This window comes from Staurois parvus, unplaced genomic scaffold (assembly GCF_062004578.1).
Source record: "Staurois parvus isolate SC_StPar_1 unplaced genomic scaffold, SC_StPar_1.0 ptg000151l, whole genome shotgun sequence".
In the NCBI taxonomy this organism is placed as follows: Eukaryota; Metazoa; Chordata; class Amphibia; order Anura; family Ranidae; genus Staurois; species Staurois parvus.
Window position 1 is genome coordinate 10,374,981 of NW_028317947.1, and position 20,953 is coordinate 10,395,933.

Consider the following 20,953-nt stretch of genomic DNA (forward strand, 5'->3'; position numbering starts at 1 on the left):
AAAAGACATGTGCATCAAGTGCATAAATTATCATTACCTAACTGGTCTTCTGTCTTGTCTACTGCAGCTATGGATAAAGATGTCCTTAAGAGTTTCTGGTTGTTTCTGCTCTTCTCCTAACTAGGCATATAGTGAAGTGTTCTGATTTATGTATCTCTACTACTATCCTCCAAAGTATTTTGGCTGGCTTTGAGAGCTGGAGCCACAAAAGCCTTCTTAATTTGTTGGCTTTTTTTTTTCTCTTGTTGTAGAACTACATTGGGGGCCTTATTTCGAGATTGGAAGGGAAAGCGATAGCTATGTTCTTAGAAAATGTAACTGATGATCCCTTAAATATTATTGGGCCTGCAGACTTTTCTGAGTTCAGTAGAGGTGGTTTTGTGCCGTCTCTGTGGTGACCCTTATTTTACAAAGCTACATTGACATTTGTATAGGGCCAGTTGCAATCCCCTAGCATTATCATGTGAGGGCATAGAGAGAGCCTTAAGACCAAAAAGGGGTTCTTCTCCTCATATAGTTGGGCAAGCTGATCAGTGGGTTAGAAAATGGGAAACAGCTATAAGCAGCTGGGACTAGGCAGTAACATTTACATGAGCTTGTTAGCCTAACCATTCATGGTCTATTGAAAGTCACTTCAAGTTAATTCATATCAAAACTGCTAAGTTTTGTTCTCACCATTAAGGTTTTGAATATTCCTGGACGTGAAAAGGTATAAATACATGTTGCAACATTTCTTTAACCCATCCACATTCTCTTGGCCTTGAAGTCAATAAAGATCTGGGTGTGATGAACACATGTTCTGAACACACTGTCATTACCGAACCCCGAATTTAAATGCCCTAGGCTGATCTCAAGCTCCATGACATACCTGGTAAACCCTTCCAGACAATAGGGTGGAAAAGTATCTGCTGCTTTTTAAAAGTCTTTAACCAGGCTGGTGCACATTTGCACATGGAGAAACTCAATTTACTTAAGCTTTATTAATTAAAGAGATTACACAGTATGATTGTTTCACCAATAAAGACTAAGCAAAAAAATCACTATCCATTTAGGATGCATTACAGGCTTTATTGAATAAGAACAAATTGAAAATAATCCATGTCCCTTTCATTTAGGGCAGTACAATTGCTTAAGAGCCCCACCACAAGCCAGCACCATCTTTCAGCAATTATTTGTTTCAAAATGGCTTTTCTTTTTTTAGTTCATTTTTTCTTCAGTCTCCTCAACTGTTGAGGACACAACCTTTCCATCCACCATTTCTTCCACAATGGTCTTCACCTTTCTGATTTTAGTTGGGTCTGTAATGAAGATCATTTTATCACATTTATAAAGAGTTTAGGACCCATGTTTTGTTTGCAAGTGAACTCACATCTTTCTGGTGATTGTGTTTTAAAAGACAGTGATTGATTCCTGAGAATGTTTACTTGATACATAAGTTCCCAAGGCTAGGCCTTTGTGGATTCTGGATACAGATGTAGAGCTTCTACCCCCCAATAAATGATGTACCTTCCCTTGTTTCAGTGTAGGTCAATGAGGTGGTACAGTCTAAACACTGCATTTAATGTACGACTTGACCACTGCCATGATATCTGCTGAGCTGTTTGGTTCAACATTGACAACATTGAACCTGGTGGTTGGTTGGGGCCTTGAGCAGATATTAAGAGTGTTTGTCAAGTGACTCCTTTAGAAGCCTGAGGAGACCTAGCCTAAAACTAAAAATGAATACTGCATAATAGTCATTATGTCACATAGTTATGCATTGTAGTATTAAAATGATATCTTTATTTTATCAATGATAGGCACATACTGTATGCATGATCCCCCTGGGATGCAGAACAGCCAGCAGTCAGTTCCTCCAAGGTCATTTTACCAGTCTTGTCTGCTGAGACCTGTGATGATCCTAAAAAACCAAATCATCAACCAGTTCTGTCAACTTGCAAAATCAGGCTGACGTTAGTTTTGGAGTTGATTTACTAAGGCAAATAGGTTATTCACTTTTCAAGGGAAGTTACGCATTGCAGAATTTTCCCCAGAGCTTAGTGAAATTTCACTTTGCAACAAATAGCCAATTGTGCTTGACTTCTTCCCACCCGGCCTATTATATGATGACGGCTTAGCGGGCATCCCATTATCCTGGGAGGACGTCAAATGATGTCCTCAAAGGATCGGGCCGTGCTCCGGCGCGATCTGTCAACGTCTGTGTCCGCGGGACACGGCCGATGACAGATAACTACACCGGCCCGCTGCCAGTGTCATGTGGTCACTGTGACCAATCACAGCAGATCACATGACAGTTGTAAACAATCAACGGCTTCCTTTCATGCCATTCACTGCGCACAACTGTGCTGAGAGCTGTGATTGGTCACAGTGATCACATGTACAGACTGGGCCAATCACAGCCCATCTGTAGCATGTGATCGGCTATGACCAACCACAACTGATCACATCAAAAACTACTGATTTCATTCTGTACTACTTTCATTCAGTAAAAATGCTTGCTTATATGCTGTAATTTGTTGGTATAACTGATCATAATGTGTAAAAAAAATTCTGACCACTTGCCCAGAGTAATACAATGTTACTATGGCAATCATGTATTGCTCTGGTCACAGGAGTAGAAAAAAATAGTTTTAAAAAAATGGAATAAAAATTACAAAAATTAAAATACAAAATAATCTTTTTTTTTGTACATACTGTCGCCAGTCAGTGTACCTGATCACATCTATGCCATTTATATGATGACGTGGTACTGCATTGGTGACAGTATGTAAAAAAAAAAGTGTGAATTTTTTTTTTCATTTCTTAATTTTCCACTAAATTAAGAAATTAAAAAAATAGTTGTCATCATTTGGTGGAAAAATAATTTTCCACTAATTAATGACAACTTAAAAAACTCACCATGCCTCTTACTAAGTACCTCAGGCTGTCTACTTTCTGAAAAACTGTATTTTGCGGGTATCTGTACTGTCCTGGCATTTTTGGGTCTCAAGAAATCAGATCAGCCATTAGTACATCAGGATTTTATCAATTTTTAGATATATACCATAGTTTGTGGAGTCTATAACTTCCCTACCAACTAAATAAAAACACTGATTTGGGTTATTTTCACCAAAGACATGTAGCAGAATCCATTTTGGCCTAAATTTGTGTAGAAAGATTATTTATTTGCAAAATGTTATAACAGAAATTAAGAAAAAAATGTTTGGTCTTTTTTCCGTTTATAGTGGAAAAAATAAAAAACCCAGTGGTGATTAAATACCAGCAAAAGCAATCTCTATTTGTGTGAAAAAAAATTATAAATATTTCACATGGGTACAGTGTTGCATGACCGTGCAATTTTCATTTAAAGTGCATTAGCGCTGAAAGATGAAAATTGGCCTGGGCAGGAAGGGGGTAAAATGTCTGGTAGGAAAGTGGTTAAAAAAAAATAAAAAATAAAAACAGAATTTTTACTTGCATATAACTGGATGATAGAAGTTCTAGGGGAAATTCCTTTGCAAAGTGCAACTTCCCTTTCAAAGTGGACATTTTATTTGCTTTTAATCAGCCCCTATGTGTAACAGTACAGCCATTTATACTATTTGTTACCTCTAACAGGCTCTACATAGGGAGTCTTTGAGATTGTTGTAGATGATGAGGCAGCATGTGAGGATGAATCTATTTCGGATGATTCTAATGAGAATGATTCAATTTTGGATGATGCTTTTGAGGACGATTCTTTTGAGGACGATTTGACTGAGGTTGAAGATGCCGTCACTAAGGAATCAGTCACTTCGCTAAATGTGGATGAGCTCTCAGAGTAGAAATCGCTGTGGGAAGAAATGTCATGTTCACTGCACCAAAATACAGTAATTATACTTCATAGGCCTAATAGGTTTTAGAAAAACAGGTCATACCGCTTTCAAACACAAATTGCATGTGCAGGTGAAACTCGAAAAATTAGAATATCGTGCAAAAGTTCATTTATTTCAGTAATGCAACTTAAAAGGTGAAACTAATATATGAGATAGTCTCATTACATGCAAAGCAAGATAGTTCGTGATTTGTCATAATTGTGATGATTATGGTTTACAGCTCATGAAAACCCCAAATCCACAATCTCAGAAAATGAGAATATTCCATGCAATCAATAAAACAAGGATTATACATAGAACAATATCGGACCTCTGAAAAGTATAATCATGCATATGTACTCAGTACTTGGTTTGGGCCCCTTTTGCAGCAATTACTGCCTCAATGCGGCATGGCATGGAAGCTATTAGCCTGTGGCACTGCTGAGGTGTTATGGAAGACCAGGATGCTTCAATAGCGGCCTTCAGCTTTTCTAAATTGTTCAGTCTCATGTCTGTCATCTTTCTCTTGGCAATGCCCCATAGATTCTCTATGGGGTTCAGGTCAGGCGAGTTTGCTGGCCAATCATGCACAGTAATCCCACGGTCATTGAACCAGGTTTTGGTGCTTTTGGCAGTGTGAGCAGGTGCCAAGTCCTGCTGGAAAATGAAGTTAGCATCCCCATAAAGCTCGTCTGCGGAAGGAAGCATGAAGTGCTCCAAAATCTCCTGGTAGATGGCTGCATTGACTTTGGACTTAATGAAGCACAGTGGACCAACACCAGCAGATGACATGGCTCCCCAAATCAACAAAGACTGTGGAAACTTCACACTGGACTTCAAGCATCTTGCAGTGTGTGCCTCTCCATTCTTCCTCCATACTCTGGGTCCTTGGTTTCCAAATGAGATGCAAAAGTTGCTCTCATCAGAAAAGAGGACTTTGGACCACTGAGCAACAGACCAGGTCTGTTTTTCTTTAGCCCATGTAAGACGCTTCCGACGTTGTTTGTTGTTCAGGAGCGGCTTAACAAGAGGAATACGACATTTGAAGCCCATGTCCAGGATCTGTCTGTGTGTGGTGGCTCTTGATGCACTGGCTCCAGCCTCAGTCCACTCCTTGTGAAAGTCTCCTTTGAATGGCCTTTTCCTGACAATCCTCTTCAGGCTGCGGTCATCCCTGCTGCTTGTGCATCTTTGTCTTCCACACTTATCCCTTCCACATAACTTTCTATTAATGTGCTTTGATACAGCACTTTGGGAACATCCAACTTCTTTTGCATTTACCTTTTGAGGCTTTCCCTCCTTATGGAGGGTGTCAATGATGGTTTTCTGTACAACTGTCAGGTCAGCAGTCTTTCCCATGATTGTGATTCCTATTGAACCAGACTGAGAGACCATTTAAAGACTCAGGAACCCTTTGCATGTGTTATGGCTTAATTAGCTGATTATAGTGGGACACTTTGAGCCTAGAATATTGCACCTTTTCACAATATTCTAATTTTCTGAGATTGCGGATTTGGGGTTTTCATGAGCTGTAAGCCATAATCAATCACAATTTTGACAAATCACAGTTTGAACTATCTTGCTTTGCATGTAATGAGTCTATCTCATATATTAGTTTCACCTTTTAAGTTGCATTACTGAAATAAATGAACTTTTGCACGATATTCTAATTTTTCGAGTTTCTCCTGTATGCATGGCCCTATCTGTAACTGATGATATTATATGGCATCGCATTGTATCAAGTACCATCAATATCTAGCAATGTCAATATTCAATGAACTTAGCAATATACATTTTAGGAGTTTCATAACTTTTCAATGTTCTTTTGTTAACTGTTTTACCTGAAATGAAAAAAAAACCCAAACTTTTTATTAATTGGACTCACTCTAGTTCTCCCTCCAGCAGGCGGCGGTACGTTTCAATCTCAAGCTCTAGTCTGGTTTTGATGTTGAGCAGCTCTCTGTACTCAAGGCCCTGGCGTTCCGTGTCTGCTCTGATCTGCAGGAGCTGCTCCTCTGTTCCACTGATGATGAGCTGGAGCTGGTGGAGCTGAGCACCATAGCGGCCATCTGTCTCAACCAAGGTGTCTTCAAGGGTTTTTTTCTGAAAAGTATTTAAACAATTGCTTGTTATATTAATTTGCTTTCTATATTCAGCAAAAAAAGAAACTCAATTTATTGGCTTTAACTCAAAGCCGCTGATGATGAGTGAATGTGGTAGGGACCTTTGACTGTATGCTTGGGTGCCTGTACTGATTTAAAGGGTTCAATGTTCTCTGTGAAGTACTATGGAGTATGTCTGTGCCACACAAATAAGTAAAATGAATAGGGTTTAATAAGACACAACAGTTAGTTCTCCAATGGGATGGAAACACTATTGAGCAACTGAGGCTCTCCCGTGTTATCTATAAGAAAATAAACCTTTCTCTACATATTTACAGGAACTTAACATCAAACTAGCAGGAAGGAAATGAAAACCCATTGGTTTTGAGAGATGATGGGTGGAACAACATATCTTGTCTCATGAGCAATGAGTGATGCATTAATGTATCTATGCTTGGACTGAGTTTCCCTCTTAATTACCAGCAGGGCCAGTGCTTCCACTAGGTAAACTAGGAAGCCACTCAGGGCCCACTGCCGCCGCTTTCCCAACTCTCCATCAAAGCCGGATCTAGGGGGGTGCTGGCATGGGCTATGCCTCTCCAGATTTCAGTTGCACCTCCCCAGGCCAGTCTTTCCATGGACCCTGTGCCTAGCCACTGCATGCCTTCCCCCATCACTGCACTCACGGCTGGAACAAAGGGAGGGCAGTCTGGAGCAGTCAGTGTCAGTGGAGCGATCCTCCATAAAGAAGATGACACAGGATCACTATTACGTCGGCATGTTCACTGTTTGATTCATTCCCTGGCTCCCTGCTGCAGAGAGATGAGCGGTCATTGGAGGAGATAGGGGGTGGGGTGGGGTGGGGGGGGGGGTAATCAAACTGTGTACAGCCCAATCCAAGAGAGATCCTGTGTCATCTGCTGTATGGAGGATCGCTTCACTGACAGGAGTGAGAACACAGCACAACCCCCACCTCTACCTGGTTTCACACCTGTAAGTTCAGGGGGGTGGGAACTTACAGGCTGGGGGAACTGTATACAATTAAAGGAGGGGTGTCAGGGTAACAATCATTTGTGCTGAGATGAGAGGTTTGTGCAGGAAGGGGTATTTGGGGAAGGGATTGTCCTAGGAGGGAGGATACGGAGGTGTGCTAGGAGAGGGGACTGGGGGGTTGTGCTAGGAGGGACGATTAGGGGGGATTTTGGATTGGGAGGGAGGATTGGGGGGGTTGTGCTAGGAGGGGATTTGGGGGAAATTTGTGCTAGGAGAGGGGATTTGGAGGGATTTTCTGTCAGGAGAGGGGGATTGGGGAGGGATTTGTGTTAGGAGGGGATATTGGGGGGGGGGGGGGATTATGCTAGAAGGAAAGGGTTGTGCTAGGAGGGGGGATTTGGGTGGGGAGGAAGGATTTGTACTGGGAAGGGTAATTTGGAGAGGGTTGTGCTAGAGGCAGGGATTTAGGGGGATTTATGCTAGTTGGGGGGATTTGGGGGAGAGTATTTGTGCAAGGGTGGAAAACTTAAGGGGAAAGCAGATATGTGCTAGGATGGGTGAAGTAGAACTACAGCTTAAGTTTTATTTTTTTGAGGGGTTGTGCAAGTAGCTGATTTTGCCTAGGGTGCAAAATAGTCTAGTACTGGCCCTGGCTACCAGCCAGTATCTCCCATGTTCTAAGTTCTAACCTGCAACAAGAAAAGGAAAATATGACTGGTTGCTGGGAGAGAAATGGAAATATTTTTTCAGCTCAACATTTCTATCCATTTGTTTCTTGACTTACCATTGCCAGCAGAGACTGGAGCTCAACCTCTAAGCTTTGGAGGTTACGTCTGCTGTCTGAGATTTCAGTCTTGCTTGTCTGTACCTCTTCCACATTGGCTGAAATTTCCTTTTTCAGTTCATTACTCTAAAACACAAATTTTACATGTTGTATTTTTTGTGATATTTGGTTTTAATTATTCTAAATCTCTAAAGCTCTACATGGGGCAAATAATAATTTAATGTTTTTTCTACTGATCAGCAACAAACAACATTTATAAGGAAAACGCTTAGTCTACATTGGATCAGGATATAAACTAGCCAGGCTGGTGCCATGATGACTACAATTGTCTTTGCATTCTGAGTTGTTTTTTTGCTACCTAAATAATCAATTTATTTGACTTGCAAGTTGCCAGGCATTTCAGAGTTGATAATAAGTTAAGAAAGAATTTCAACTTTGATAATTTTACTCAACTGTGGATGGATCTGCCTGGGTATGGGTACTTCAAAATGTGAAAATTCTCCACCTTACCTTCTGCTGAAACCAAGCCTCGGCATCTCTACGGTTCTTGTCAGCCAGGGCTTCGTAGCCAAATCTCATGTCATTCAGAATCTTAGTGAGATCTACTCCTGGAGCAGCATCCATCTCTACGTTGACCCGGCCAGCAGCACTGTTTTTGGCAACGTGTAATTCCTAGGCATCGATAGCAAAGACATTGTATGTGAAAAGCTCACATCAAATCCATTCATGTGCTCAGTTAGTGAATGTAAAAATAAGACAGTTGTTTAGAAAGACTAAAACAAATAAAAGTGGAGATTTTGCTTATGGCCACCAATCAAATTTTAGATGTGATTTTGTATAGTAGTAGATAGAAAACATTTTAATATGTAGTACATCATTTCAAAGGAAGAGGGTGCTTTTTAAGTGCAGGGTATATAATTAGAGTACATAAATTGGAATTCAGTGCGTAGTTTATTTCAAATACAAAGGTTGCTTTTTCCATGCAAGGTAGTTAATAAAAGTGCATTGGTTGTTATGCACAATATCCCCATTTTCCTTTGTAAACTAGTATCTGTTTTAATGAAAGCACATATACTTAAAATGTGGTAAGATTTTGGTTGGTCCATACAATTTTATTGGTAGTCACATGATATGAAGGTCATCCCATTTCATATAACTAAATACATTGAGACTGGCACATCTGTTACACAATTTTCATGAAAGGCTGTAAAATCAACCTCTGGGTGTCTGTACCTTATACCTCTCAGGAGAAATTTGTACCTCTCAAGAGAAATTTGTTTTCTTAAAGTGACAGTCCCTTTTATGTATGGAGATATATATATATATATATGGGCAGCACAGTGGCTAAATGGTTAGCACTTCTGCCTTGCAGTACTAGGGTTTGAAGTCCCAACCACAGAACCACCTGCCTAGAGTTTGCATGTTCTCCCTGTGCCTGCATGGGTTTCCTCCAGGTACTCTGGTTTCCTCCCACACTCCAAAGACATTCTGATGGTTTAATTGGATCCTGTATAAATTGGCCCGAGTATGTGTATGTATGAATGTGAGTAAGGGACCTTAGATTGTACATCCCTTGATGGTTAGGGACTGATGTGAATGTACAGTATATATGTAAAGCGCTGAGTAAATTGACAGCTCTAAATAAGTACCTATAATAATACTGCTAAAAGTATTGGGCCAGCCCTCCAAATCATTGGACTCAGGTTCCAATCACCTCCATGGCCACAGTTGTATAAAATAAAGGACCTAAGCATGCAGACTGCTTCTACAAACATTTGTGAAAGAATGGGTTGCTCTCAGGAGCTCAGTAAATTCAAGTGTGGTCCCGTGATAGGTTGCCATCTGTGCAATAAGTCCATCCGTGACATTTCCTGGCTACTAAATATTCCACGGTCACCTGTTAGTTGCATTATGATAATGTGGAAGCAACTGGGAACAACAGCAACTCAGCCACAAAGTGGTAGGCCACGTAAAATGACAGAGCGGGGTCAGCGCATGCTAAAGCGCAGTGCGCAGAAGTTGCTAACTGTCTGCAGAGTCAATAGCTAAAGACCTCCAAACTTCATGTGGCCTTCAGATTAGCACAACAACAGTGTGTAGAGAGCTTCATGGAATAGGTTTACAAGGTCGAGCAACTGCATCCAAGCTTTACATCATCAAGTGCAATGCAAAACATTGGATGCAGTGGTGTAAAGCACGTTGCCACTGGACTCTAGAGCAGAGGAGATGTGTTCTTTAGAGCGACGAATCACACTTCTCTGTCTGGCAATCTGATGGATGTGTCTAGGTTTGGTGGTTGCTAGGAGAACATTACTTGCCTGATTGTATTGTGCCAAGTATAAAGTTTGGTGAAGGGGGCATTATGGTGTGGGGTCGTTTTTCAGGGGTTGGGCTTGGCCCCTTAGTTCCAGTGAAGGGAACTCTTGAGGCATCAGCATACCAAGACATTTTGGACAATTTCATGCTCCCAACTTTGTGTGAACAGTTTGGGGATGGCCCCTTCCTGTTCCAACATGACATGAAAGACATGGATGAGTGAGTTTGGGGTGGAGGAACTTGACTGGCTTGCACTTCAACCTGACAGAACACCTTTCGGATGAATTAGAGCGGAGACTGTGAGTTAGGCTTTCTCGTACGACATCAGTGCCTGACCTCACAAATGTGCTTCTGGAAGAATGGTCAAACCTTCCCATAGACACCCTCCTAAACCTTGAGGACAGCCTTCCCAGAAGAGTTGAAGCTGTTATAGCTGCAGAGGGTGGGTCAACTCAATATTGAACCCTACGGACTAAGACTGGGATGCCATTAAAGTTTATATGCGTGTAAAGGCAGACGTCACAATACTTTTGGCAATACAGTGTGTGTGTGTGTGTGTGTGGGCCCGTGTGTGTGTGTGTGTGTATATATATATATATATATATATATATATATATAATTATATTCATGCATACTGTATTTATTCAAATATGATTCCAGCATTCTGCTTACCTCCTCGTGGTTCTTCTTCAGGTAGGCCAGCTCTTCAAGCAAGCCCTCAATCTGGACTTCAAAGTCTCCTTTAGACATTGAAAGCTCATCTAAGACTTTGCGGAGGCCAATGATATCAGTTTCCACACTCTGTCGGAGAACCAGTTCATTCTCATACCTTTGGAAAAATAAAATATGTTTTGAAAAAAGCTACATGCTGGGATATAAATTGTTTTATATAGGAATTGATTTACTAAAGACAAATAAGCTGTTCACTTTGCATGGAAAGTTGCATTTTGCAGGAGGAACTTCTCTCAGAGCTTAGCGAATGTGGTGAAGTTTCAAGGAAAAAAAAAATTTTTGCTTGCACATGACTGGATAATGGAAATCAGCAGAGCTTCACCACAGCTCTGGGGCAAATTCCCTTACAAAGCGCACCCTCCCTTGCATAATGAATAGCCTATTTGCCTTTAGAGAATCAACCAAATAGACTTGATTGGGTTTATATAATAAAGTAGTGCAAAGTGCCACAATTTTATTGCATTTTGTGAAATACTAATAATGTTATTGATTGACAAAATAGGATATTTAATGGAAAAATGAAATGCACTATTTGTATTTAGAAGGCATAGTAGGAACCAGTCTTGTATAATAGGTAAAGCAACTGTAGTCATGTGATTGGCTCCCAGTACTGGCTTCAGGAAAGAGAAGGAATAGCCGATAATGGATGCCCCATAGTAAGTCTATCAGTGAAGTCACAGCCCAGGCTCTGTAGCCATTGTTGCTGCTCTCACCTCTGAACATGACCGCTGGGGAGATCATGTATCTGGACTGAAGCGCCCTGATATAAGGTAAGTATACACATATTTGCTTTCAAGATAGTTAGTATAGAGCTTAGAATGGGGGTGGGTGCAGGTTTACGATTAGACAGGTTTAGACTGGACTTTATATCAGCAGCTTTCTGCAAAGTAACCAGGTAATACTTCCCTGTGTGGCTGCTGAATTCTGTAAAGTTGAAGAGATAATCTTACTGAGGAACATCTACATACATACTTCCATGAGTGTTGGATGTCAGCATCCCCCACTGCACTCTGTGGTTCCATCCAACAAACTATACATCATTATACTGTAGTGGAACTGGTGGAAGAAACCACAGCGTGCAACAGGGGACCAGGCATCTAACACACCCAGAAACCACAGCGTGAAACAGGGGACCAGGCATCTGACACACCCAGAAATAAAATGAAGTTCAGCAAGGACAGTAAGAAAGATAAGTATCAAAGCGTATCTAACCCTCCCAAAAAATGTAATATGGTGCATATTACAAATCAAGTGGTGGCTGCATTAGTTTCCTATTTTCAGGCAAGAACATGTTTGGCAAGCACAAAAAATACCAGCAGCTCTTGCCAGAAATGTACCCCTTCTGACTTCCCATGAGCTGATATGAGCAAAAAATAATCTTATCTTTCTTTTGAAAACTATTTATTACATCAATCGACTATGTAAGTAAGAAGAAAAAAAATGCAGACATAGTTTAAGTCCAGCCTGGGTGACGTGGTTCAAAAGTGGACATTGGTCTCAGATTATGGAGAATTGAATTGCCATTATAGGAGAGATTTTGAATGACTATCTTTTAACTAAGGTGGTACTATGTAATGCATGTTTTCTGTGACTTGGCATTGATTGGGTTTTTTTAAGTGCTGGTTTCAGCATTCTTTATATATCAACTGATCAAAGCCATCATATTACTTTATAAATATAATGAACAATTGACTTACTTTAGTCTGAAGTCGTCAGTTGCCAGTCTGGCATTGTCAATTTCCAGAACAATTCGAGAGTTCTCAATGGTGGCAGCCAGGATCTAATTAAAAAAAAAAAGTACATTTATATAGTTTATATACTATGATACCAGTTTTATGTTGTACACACATCAACTATCGAAACCCTAAAGAATGAATGTGAATGTAATGGCTGGACTGAATACATACATCATTTTTAACTCATTGTTTAGCTCATTTTAGCTGTAAGTGTAAAAATAATGAAAAAAAGAGATAATATTTAATTATAATCTAGTCTTCACTCTTGAGTGCTAGAAAAATATGCAAGCAAAAAATGTACCTTTATGTCAAATCTAATTCTGTCAGACCTTGGTGTAGGTAATGTTAGTTTTTTTTAACTGTAGCCTATTTTGTTCTGATTCGCTATAAAAGTATTTTATCCACTGAAAAAAGAAGTATTTAAAATATATACAGAAAACCAAGCTTTTTTTGGTTTTAGATAGGGATAGGGTAGGAAGGGCCAGGAGAAGGGGTGGGCAGGAGGGGCGAGTGCCCTTAGCGTAGTGGGGATTGGGGGGTTTGTGCTAGAAGGAGTACTTTGGAGGGGGGAATTTGAATTAGAAGGATGGATTTGTATTAGGAAGAGGGATGGGGAGGGGGGATTTATGCTATAAGAGGAATTTTTTTTTGGGGGGGGAGATTAGAGCTAAAAGAGTACACACAAGAAATTCCCTCTACAAACTTGGACTATTATTCAGCAAATAAACAATTGTGAACTTCCGTATAGTAAAAAAGTAATTACAATAGTTTTTTTTAGTACAAATACATAAAAAGTGAAACTAAAATCAAGACAAATCGCAGCTCAAACAACTTGATTTCATTTATGAATGGTCAGAAAACCTTGACTATATTGTTAAGGATGCCTAGGAGAGGGAATCTGGGGGGCGGGGGGGCATTTGTGCTGGGAGAGGGGGATTTAGAGGGGGGAAAGGATTTATGCTCAGAGGAGAAATTTGAGGGGTAGAAAATTTGTGCTAGGAGGGGAGATTTGAGGAGGGAGAGGATTTGTCCTCGAAGAGGGGGAATTTTGGCTGACACATAAAGCTCATACATTTTGGTAAGGGGGGAGAAGGGCGCTGTTTGGCATCTTGCCCTGGGCTCTAGATGACCTTGTCCCAGCACTGAAGGTAGGGTTAAAACCTCAAACAAGTTTTTTTTTTCTTCCTCTCACTTTCTGTCCTGGAGAAGCATAGTGTGAAGTGAAAACAAACAAAAAGCGCACCAACCTTGCGCATTAGCTCAGTAAGCCAAAATTTATTAGTTACAGAATAATACTCACAAACAATGAAGTATATCAAGCATGTAAGTCCTCAAAGGGACTAGGGATAAAACCAGCCTGTGCGAGTCCCATCATAGGAGTGGACACTCAGGGTACAACTAACGCGTTTCGAAGGGCGTCCCTTCTTCCTCAGAGCTTGAGGACTTACATGCTTGATATACTTCATTGTTTGTGAGTATTATTCTGTAACTAATACATTTTGGCTTACTGAGCTAATGCGCAAGGTTGGTGCACTTTTTGTTTGTTTTCGCTAGCCTTGTTTGAAGCTGCACAACCCCATATGCACTGGTGGTAGAAACTTTCAAGTCCTGGTTCCATCTACCTACCCCGGGTTGGGTCACAGAGCACAAGAGAGTTTGCTTTCTTCCATATCTCTGGAGAGGCATAGGACATGAAAATAAATCTTTTCATTGCAAACAGAATTTGCCCAGAATTCCCAATTGGTGAATTTCCCCTCATGTCTTGCTCTGGTGATAATTAAAATTTTTTGGATTTCTTTTCACTCTGTCTTGGTGACAATATTCACCAGCGCAAAGAGAGGGTTGAATCTACCCAGTGAGCAATAACAATCTTGACAAAGAGTCATACCCTTCCGCACTCTAAAAAATTACCTTTACATACACTTTAAATCAATTAATTTTTGCCAAAGTGGCAAGTGGCTATTAAAAACAGCTGCCTACTGTTGTTTATAGAATGCTGCCACTAACCCAGCATTCCATGCTCTTCCAATTTGACCATCATATCAAGCCATATTTTATCAAATATCCCAGATACTTCCTAAGCTATACAACCAATGTTTAAGTGCTCTGTATTTCCATTTTGATTTTGCTAGTTAACTGTTATTAATAGTTATTAGCTATTTTTTTTATTAATAATAAATACATTTGTTAGGAATGCATTTAGAAGTACAACCATAACGTACCTTGCTCCTCAAGCCATTGATGATGTCATAATATTTGCTGTAATCTTTGCCTGCAGCACCAACTCCAACGCTAACTTGCTTTTCATACCACCCACGAATCTTCACCTCCAGCTCAGTATTGGCTGCTTCCAGGGCCCTGACTTTTTCTAGGTAAGCAGCCAAGCGATCATTTAGATTTTGCATGGTCTGCTTCTCACTTACAGCCAAAACACCTGAGCTGCCGGATTCTGCCCCTCTGACAGCATAGCCACTGCTGGATCCACCACCAAAGCCTCCACCCAGGTCTCCACTAAAGCCTCCACCAAAGCTAGATTGAAAGCCACTACCACCACCAAAACCAAATCCATGGCTACTTCTAAAACTTCCTGCTTGAGGATGTTCAAAGTTTTGGCTAAAGAAGGACATGGCTGATGTATTGGTGGGATTGTTCTGTCTAGAATGTGTAGGAAGCAAAGAAAGTGCAGATTTATGGTCTTCAGGGTCTATATATATAAGTACACCTGTATTTATATATGTAGATAGGGTGCAGTGGGTGTTCCTTTTTCGAAATGTACTTCTTCCCAGAATTTTGTTCTCAGCCTAGTCAACACCTGTTTGTCACTTACTCTGATAGAGTCAGTTAAAACAGAAATGATGCGGCCCTTGGGCTGTTTGTTGCATATGAACTGTGCTAGGCAAATTCCTTTTTCCTTCAGAAGTTTGTACTACAGACCCGCTATCTCATTTGCCATCGGCATCATGGTATGAAGCAGTGGATCTCATTCAGGCCCAATATGCTAAGTCATGATTATTTCTGAACCCCATCACCTGTCATTTCAGCACTAAATGTGCCTTTCAACTCAACTTCTGAACAAGGTATATTAATTTTATTGCAAATAATATAGAAAAATATTAGAATTTTTTTTTTGTTTACAAACTCTTTTATGGAAAAGGCAGAATACAAAGACTATGCCTCATAGAATGTAGCACAATGAATAATGAGAAAAAAACAAACAGATAATTTTCAGTGACAGAGAGACGATCACAAAATAAAAATCAAGTACATGAATGAAGCATATAACAATGCCGGCATATGAACGCACTTCTCACAAAAATCAAAGACAGATCTGTTTTAGATTGGCATTCAATCTATCAGAAGATATTGATGTATCTTCCAACCATCCCATTTATTGTTGAATAAATGCATCCAATCTAATAAAGTGTAATAGATACGTTCCATGATCATGACCATATCAATTTTCCGTAAAACAGAAGCTAATGGGACTACAGGTGATTTCCAATGCATGGCTATAGCCAACAGGGTGGAAACGCAGATGGTATGAATCAGCCTCATCAAACTGGCAGGGACCCCCGGAATGGATTAACCCCAAAAATATTTGAATTTTATTAAAACATATGCATTTTACTAAAAAGCCGCTGCTCCAGGTCAGTCCGTGTATCCACACCCCACATACCTGCTAATCGGGTGCTCACCCAGCTTCCAAGCTGATCGATATGTAGAAGAAAATTCTGGATGGTGGCACTCCAATAGATCCACTCTATTGATATAAAATCACAGACAGTGAGGGAACAAGGGCAAGGGTGACATGTTTCACGCATTAGGTTATGAGTAACACAGAACATGTCACCCATGCTCTTGTTTCCCCACTATCTATGATTTTATATCAATAGAGTGGATCTATTGGAGTGTCACCATCGAGAATGTTCTTCTATATATCGATCATATGCATTTTACTGTTTCTGTACACACCACATTTACCATTTGTTCCTACCTTATAAAACAATCTCCTGCCAGGGGCGGACTGACAACTCGTGGAGCCCCGGGGCAATAGGGGATCATGGGGCCCCTGTGTCCTTGCCCAAGCTCAAAAAAACCTATGAAAAAGGTACCAGGGGCATCTCATGAGGCCCCCTACTGACCCCGGGCCCTCGGGCAGTGCCCGAGTTTCCAAATGGTCAGTCCGCCCCTGTCTCCTGCTAATTCTTATTAGCTTCTATACTAATCCCAGTATAGACAATCCTAAAATATCACAGCTAGCATCTTTCCCTTCTATTCTTTGTGTAAATTCTAAGCCCTTCCTCCACTTCAATCTCTCCAGTAAGAAACTGTCAAAATGTATGGTTTAGTAGCCATTAAAAAAAACAACAAAAAAACCCAACAAACTGGAGTAGTAATAATCATAATAATAATAATTATAATGAAAACTGTTCACACAATTACTTTATGGACAGTACAAAAAATTAAGTATTGTGGCGCCAATTAAAAGTGATAAAAGTTGATATATTAACCCCGTAGGAGGTTTTTACAGATGCCCCTAAAAAGTGAATTTGACACTTGTGAGTGGATTAGTAGTGAATAGATAGGCGGTGTCCTTACATATGGTAAAAATATAAGATATACATACACCCTATAACCCAATAGGATAGGCTGAATAATGAGTATTGTGAATGAGTGCCAATAAATGGATTTAAAAGAATTAACCAATGAAACCAAACAATACACAAAAAAAAAAAAAATTATAAAAATAGCTAGATAATTGTATTTTTACACGTCCTTATACTTCCACCATGTGCTGGATGAATTCAAATTGTGACAGTCCTTCTTAGACCTCAAAATTGGTGACATAAAAATCCATGTGTCCACAATGTGTCTATAATTACTTTATAGCTTCAATACAAACGTCTTTAAAACAATGGCCTTTATTTACAGGATTTCAAAATTCACCTGTCTTACCAGTTTTTATATGGTGAAATTGTTTAGACACAGTCCGTCAACACAGTCAATGTTAATGAGGGGGAATGCCTCCTACAACACTATAATGTTTTAGCCTTCCCTGCTGGCAGTGCACATTGATCACTGCTGTCACCTATAGCCGATGGCAGTGATTGAAAGAAAAAACCCGGCAGGCTCATGGGATCGACTTCAGTGCAACCAGCCCATCCATATATGGATTGAATCTTGGCCAGTTCCTGTTGAACGTTCAAGATTCAATCCATCTATGGCCAACCTTAGGAAGATTAAATTACAGGGTTAAATTCAGAATGCTGATCAGGATGACCAGAGACTCTGGAGGTAGTAAATATACTCTAAGATGGGGAAGACAAGAGAGAGCTGTGATAAGTGACACCACAATCCCAAAGACTTGTCTCCTGTATACGATATCAACTTTTCAAGACTGGAGACTTCATGGGCAATCACACTTGTCATCAACTGCATTTTCTCAAAATTCTAACAACACCAAATCTGATCTCTGTTAACTTCAGATATACTGTACATGGGTTTTCTATGGTTAATTTGCCTAAACAGCCACCCCCTGTCCTAGCAGCACCCCCTGTCCTAGCAGCTGCTATGGATATTGTTACACCACTGGGAAAGTGGATGTCTAAGCTTCTTTTCACATGTTTTTCTGTCTCCTAAGCTGGCCGTAGATGGAATGAAATTCGGCTGGCTAAGCAGAAACCGATCGAATTTTGACCCATCTATGGCCAGTCCTGTTTGAGAGTAGTTGATCTACTGAATGGCTGCTCATGGATGGACTTGCTGGAAAACGTTAGTTTGATCAGCGCTGCAGCACTCATTAGTATATTCTAATAGTGGAAGAGTCCAGCTGACTCCACTGTCAAAATACAATGACTCAGGGAGGAGGATTCCCTCATCCACCTTGATTGTGTGGATGGAAGAACTTGTTAATTTTTTTTTTTGCTCGGCTCACTGGCTGAGTGAAAAAAAACTAAGCCATGCAAGGTCAACATTAGCTAATGTGTTTGAAAAAAAAACAGTTTAAAGAGCTCAGTAGCTCAAGGCTAGAATTTCAATTGATCTTCTTCCCTCCATTCTTTCTTTAACCACTTCCAGTCCGAACACTTTCACCCTCTTCCAGTCCAGGCCAATTTTCAGCTTTCAGCGCTATTCTACTTTGAATGACAATCACACGGTCATGCAACATTGTACCCATATGAATTTTTTAGCATTTTTTTGAGACCGATAAAGCTTTATTTTGGTGGTGTTTATTCACCACTGGGATTTTTATTTTTGTTTGCTATATAAATGAAAAAGTCCCAAAATTTTGAAAAAAAAGTGTTTTTCTTGTAAAATTTGCACATAAATAATCTTTCTTCATAAATCTTGGGCAAAATGTATTCAGTTATCTTTTTAGTAAAAAAAAAAAAAAAACCCAAATACTTAAGAGTCCACACCTCAGGTGAGCCCATGTCATCCACCAATGTGACCTGCTTCCATACTTATCCAACAGGTTGGTGGGTGCCTTGCTACTGCTATCGCTACTGGCCTCTGAGCCTGTCTCTGTATCGTGAAAGGGTGTCTAATAAATAGTGAAAGTTCATTTGGGCTTTCATTACCTCTTGCAGCATAAATTACACTGTTCAAAAAATTTTTATTTTTTGCCAGTTTTGGAAACAAAAGGATCCATTTCTTAATGAATTTCACATTCTGAGTTCAAATATAACAATGAAATTTGTCAATTGGCTCTAGTTTTTCTGTAAACGGAAGGTTTTCTACTATAGGCGTAATGACTACATAATGCACAATAATTATATAGATAGATGTCTTTCCACAAATATAAAGCAAGTGATATTGACTACATAACAAAGCCTAAATGGCATAATATATTGCATAGGATTACCAAGAAAAATTATAGCCATAAGCTAAGTTGAATCATTTTAATACTTAGGATTCTCACTAGTTTTGTCTTCAGTTTGTGTCGGTTTTGCTTCTCTTGGCTTTTCTCTTGTATTCGAGGAAAGGGCTATCTCTTACAACTGGACGTGATTACACGCTTCAGGTTCTTCCTCACTTGACTCAACCACGAAGGATTCTGGTGCTTTAGGAATTGGTAGCCCCTCTCCATGAGGAACTGGACGTATTGCCGATGGAATATTTGGATAGTGCACAGATAACTTTTTCTTCTTATTTAGCCCTTTTACAATTGGAGGCACCATACAAAAGTAACAATTACTAACATGATCTGTTGGCTCTCTCCAAATCATTGGCACAGCGAAAGGCATAGATGCCTTTTTTCCATTCAACCATTGCTCCAGTGCCGTCCCACAAGAATTGCAGCATATATGTGGTGCCCAGCTCTTGTCCTGGTCTCCTATCTTGCAGCCAAAATACAAGTTGTAGGCTTTCTTAATCATTCCTGTTATCCTCCTTTTTTGTGAGATAAAAGTTATTTCACCGCAGATATAGCAGAAATTATCTGCTTTATTCACACAAGTTCGAGGCATTACTGAGTAGCCTATATAAGCATAAAACGAAATGTAAAGACGCTGTCGAACTACAATCAGCTACAGATACTGCAGCTTTTATGCAGTGAAGTGATGCAATTAAAGGCTAATATTGCATCATCTCAGTATACATGCAATTTTCTATTGGTCACCAGTATCAATTGCGCAATATGCAGCTGAAGTTGCATCATAATTTTGAATGGCTTACGTCATTAGATGGGTGAATATATCATGGAAACTAGAGCCAATCAACATTTTTTAGGGTCATTTTCGTTTTCAGCACCCCAAAATTATGTAAGATTAGCTAATTTTATGCCCAAAACTTTTTACCTGTTGAACAGTGTTATAAATATACAATATATTTCAAGTTTCCATGTCCATCCCCTCAATTCACCGTCTTTCTCCCATTTATTAATATGCTCCTCTCTTTAGGCTTTCCATTAACCAGCAACAGTGAAGACCACTTCCTTGCTAGTAACCTCGACAAGTACCTGAACATGCTTCAAAGTACACTACCTCTTAGTAATTAAGATACTTTATAGTGAACGCACTTTGAATGTCCATTACTCTATTCTGAGGTTTCAGACTCTATGGCACTGAAGTTATTTCAGCAGTGAACTTTGTTCTAGTATTATATAGAGCAGGGGCGGTTTGAGAACTCATGGGGCCCCCGGGCAATAGGGGATCATGGGGCCCCTGTGTCCTTGCCCAAACTAAAAAAAGCCTATGAAAAAGGTACCAGGGACATCTCATGGGGCCCCCTACTGACCCCGGGCCCTCGGGCAGTGCCCGAGTTTCCAAATGGTCAGTCCGCCCCTGATATAGAGTCTCTAAAGACTGTACAAAAACAAACTCTGTTGAATTATGTAGATCTGGTAAACCAGGTATGGGAGAACATGTGACGTCATCCCATATGCGATGGAGGAGGGAGCAGTGGGGAGCATTGGCAAGATGAGTATAAAAGGGTGGAGACACTTTACACAAACAT

The 20,953-nt window shown here is 40.1% G+C and overlaps 1 protein-coding gene across 1 annotated transcript; it reads right to left on the reverse strand.

Annotated features, from left to right (window-relative positions):
* Window positions 1-1,047: 1,047 nt before the first annotated feature.
* LOC149464449 (keratin, type I cytoskeletal 47 kDa-like) lies at window positions 1,048-15,199 on the reverse strand. Its single transcript, XM_089674417.1, has 9 exons — window positions 14,719-15,199; window positions 12,458-12,540; window positions 10,701-10,857; window positions 8,223-8,384; window positions 7,713-7,838; window positions 5,719-5,936; window positions 3,589-3,809; window positions 1,808-1,900; window positions 1,048-1,298 (listed from the first exon to the last, which is right to left on the reverse strand). The coding sequence occupies exons 1-9, from the start codon at window positions 15,121-15,123 to the stop codon at window positions 1,198-1,200; spliced, it is 1,566 nt and encodes a 521-aa protein (XP_089530543.1). The 5' UTR covers window positions 15,124-15,199; the 3' UTR covers window positions 1,048-1,197.
* Between the last annotated feature and the right edge of the window lie 5,754 nt (window positions 15,200-20,953).

Coding starts and splice junctions, on each gene's coding strand:
- LOC149464449 (XM_089674417.1), bottom strand. CDS start 15,123: ATGTCCTTCTTTAGCCAAAACTTTGAACATCCTCAAGCAGGAAGTTTT. Junction 8,385..10,700: donor TGAAGAAGAACCACGAGGAG/GTAAGCAGAATG, acceptor ATCGATGCCTAG/GAATTACACGTTGCCAAAAA. Junction 7,839..8,222: donor AGGCTTGGTTTCAGCAGAAG/GTAAGGTGGAGA, acceptor TTTGTGTTTTAG/AGTAATGAACTGAAAAAGGA.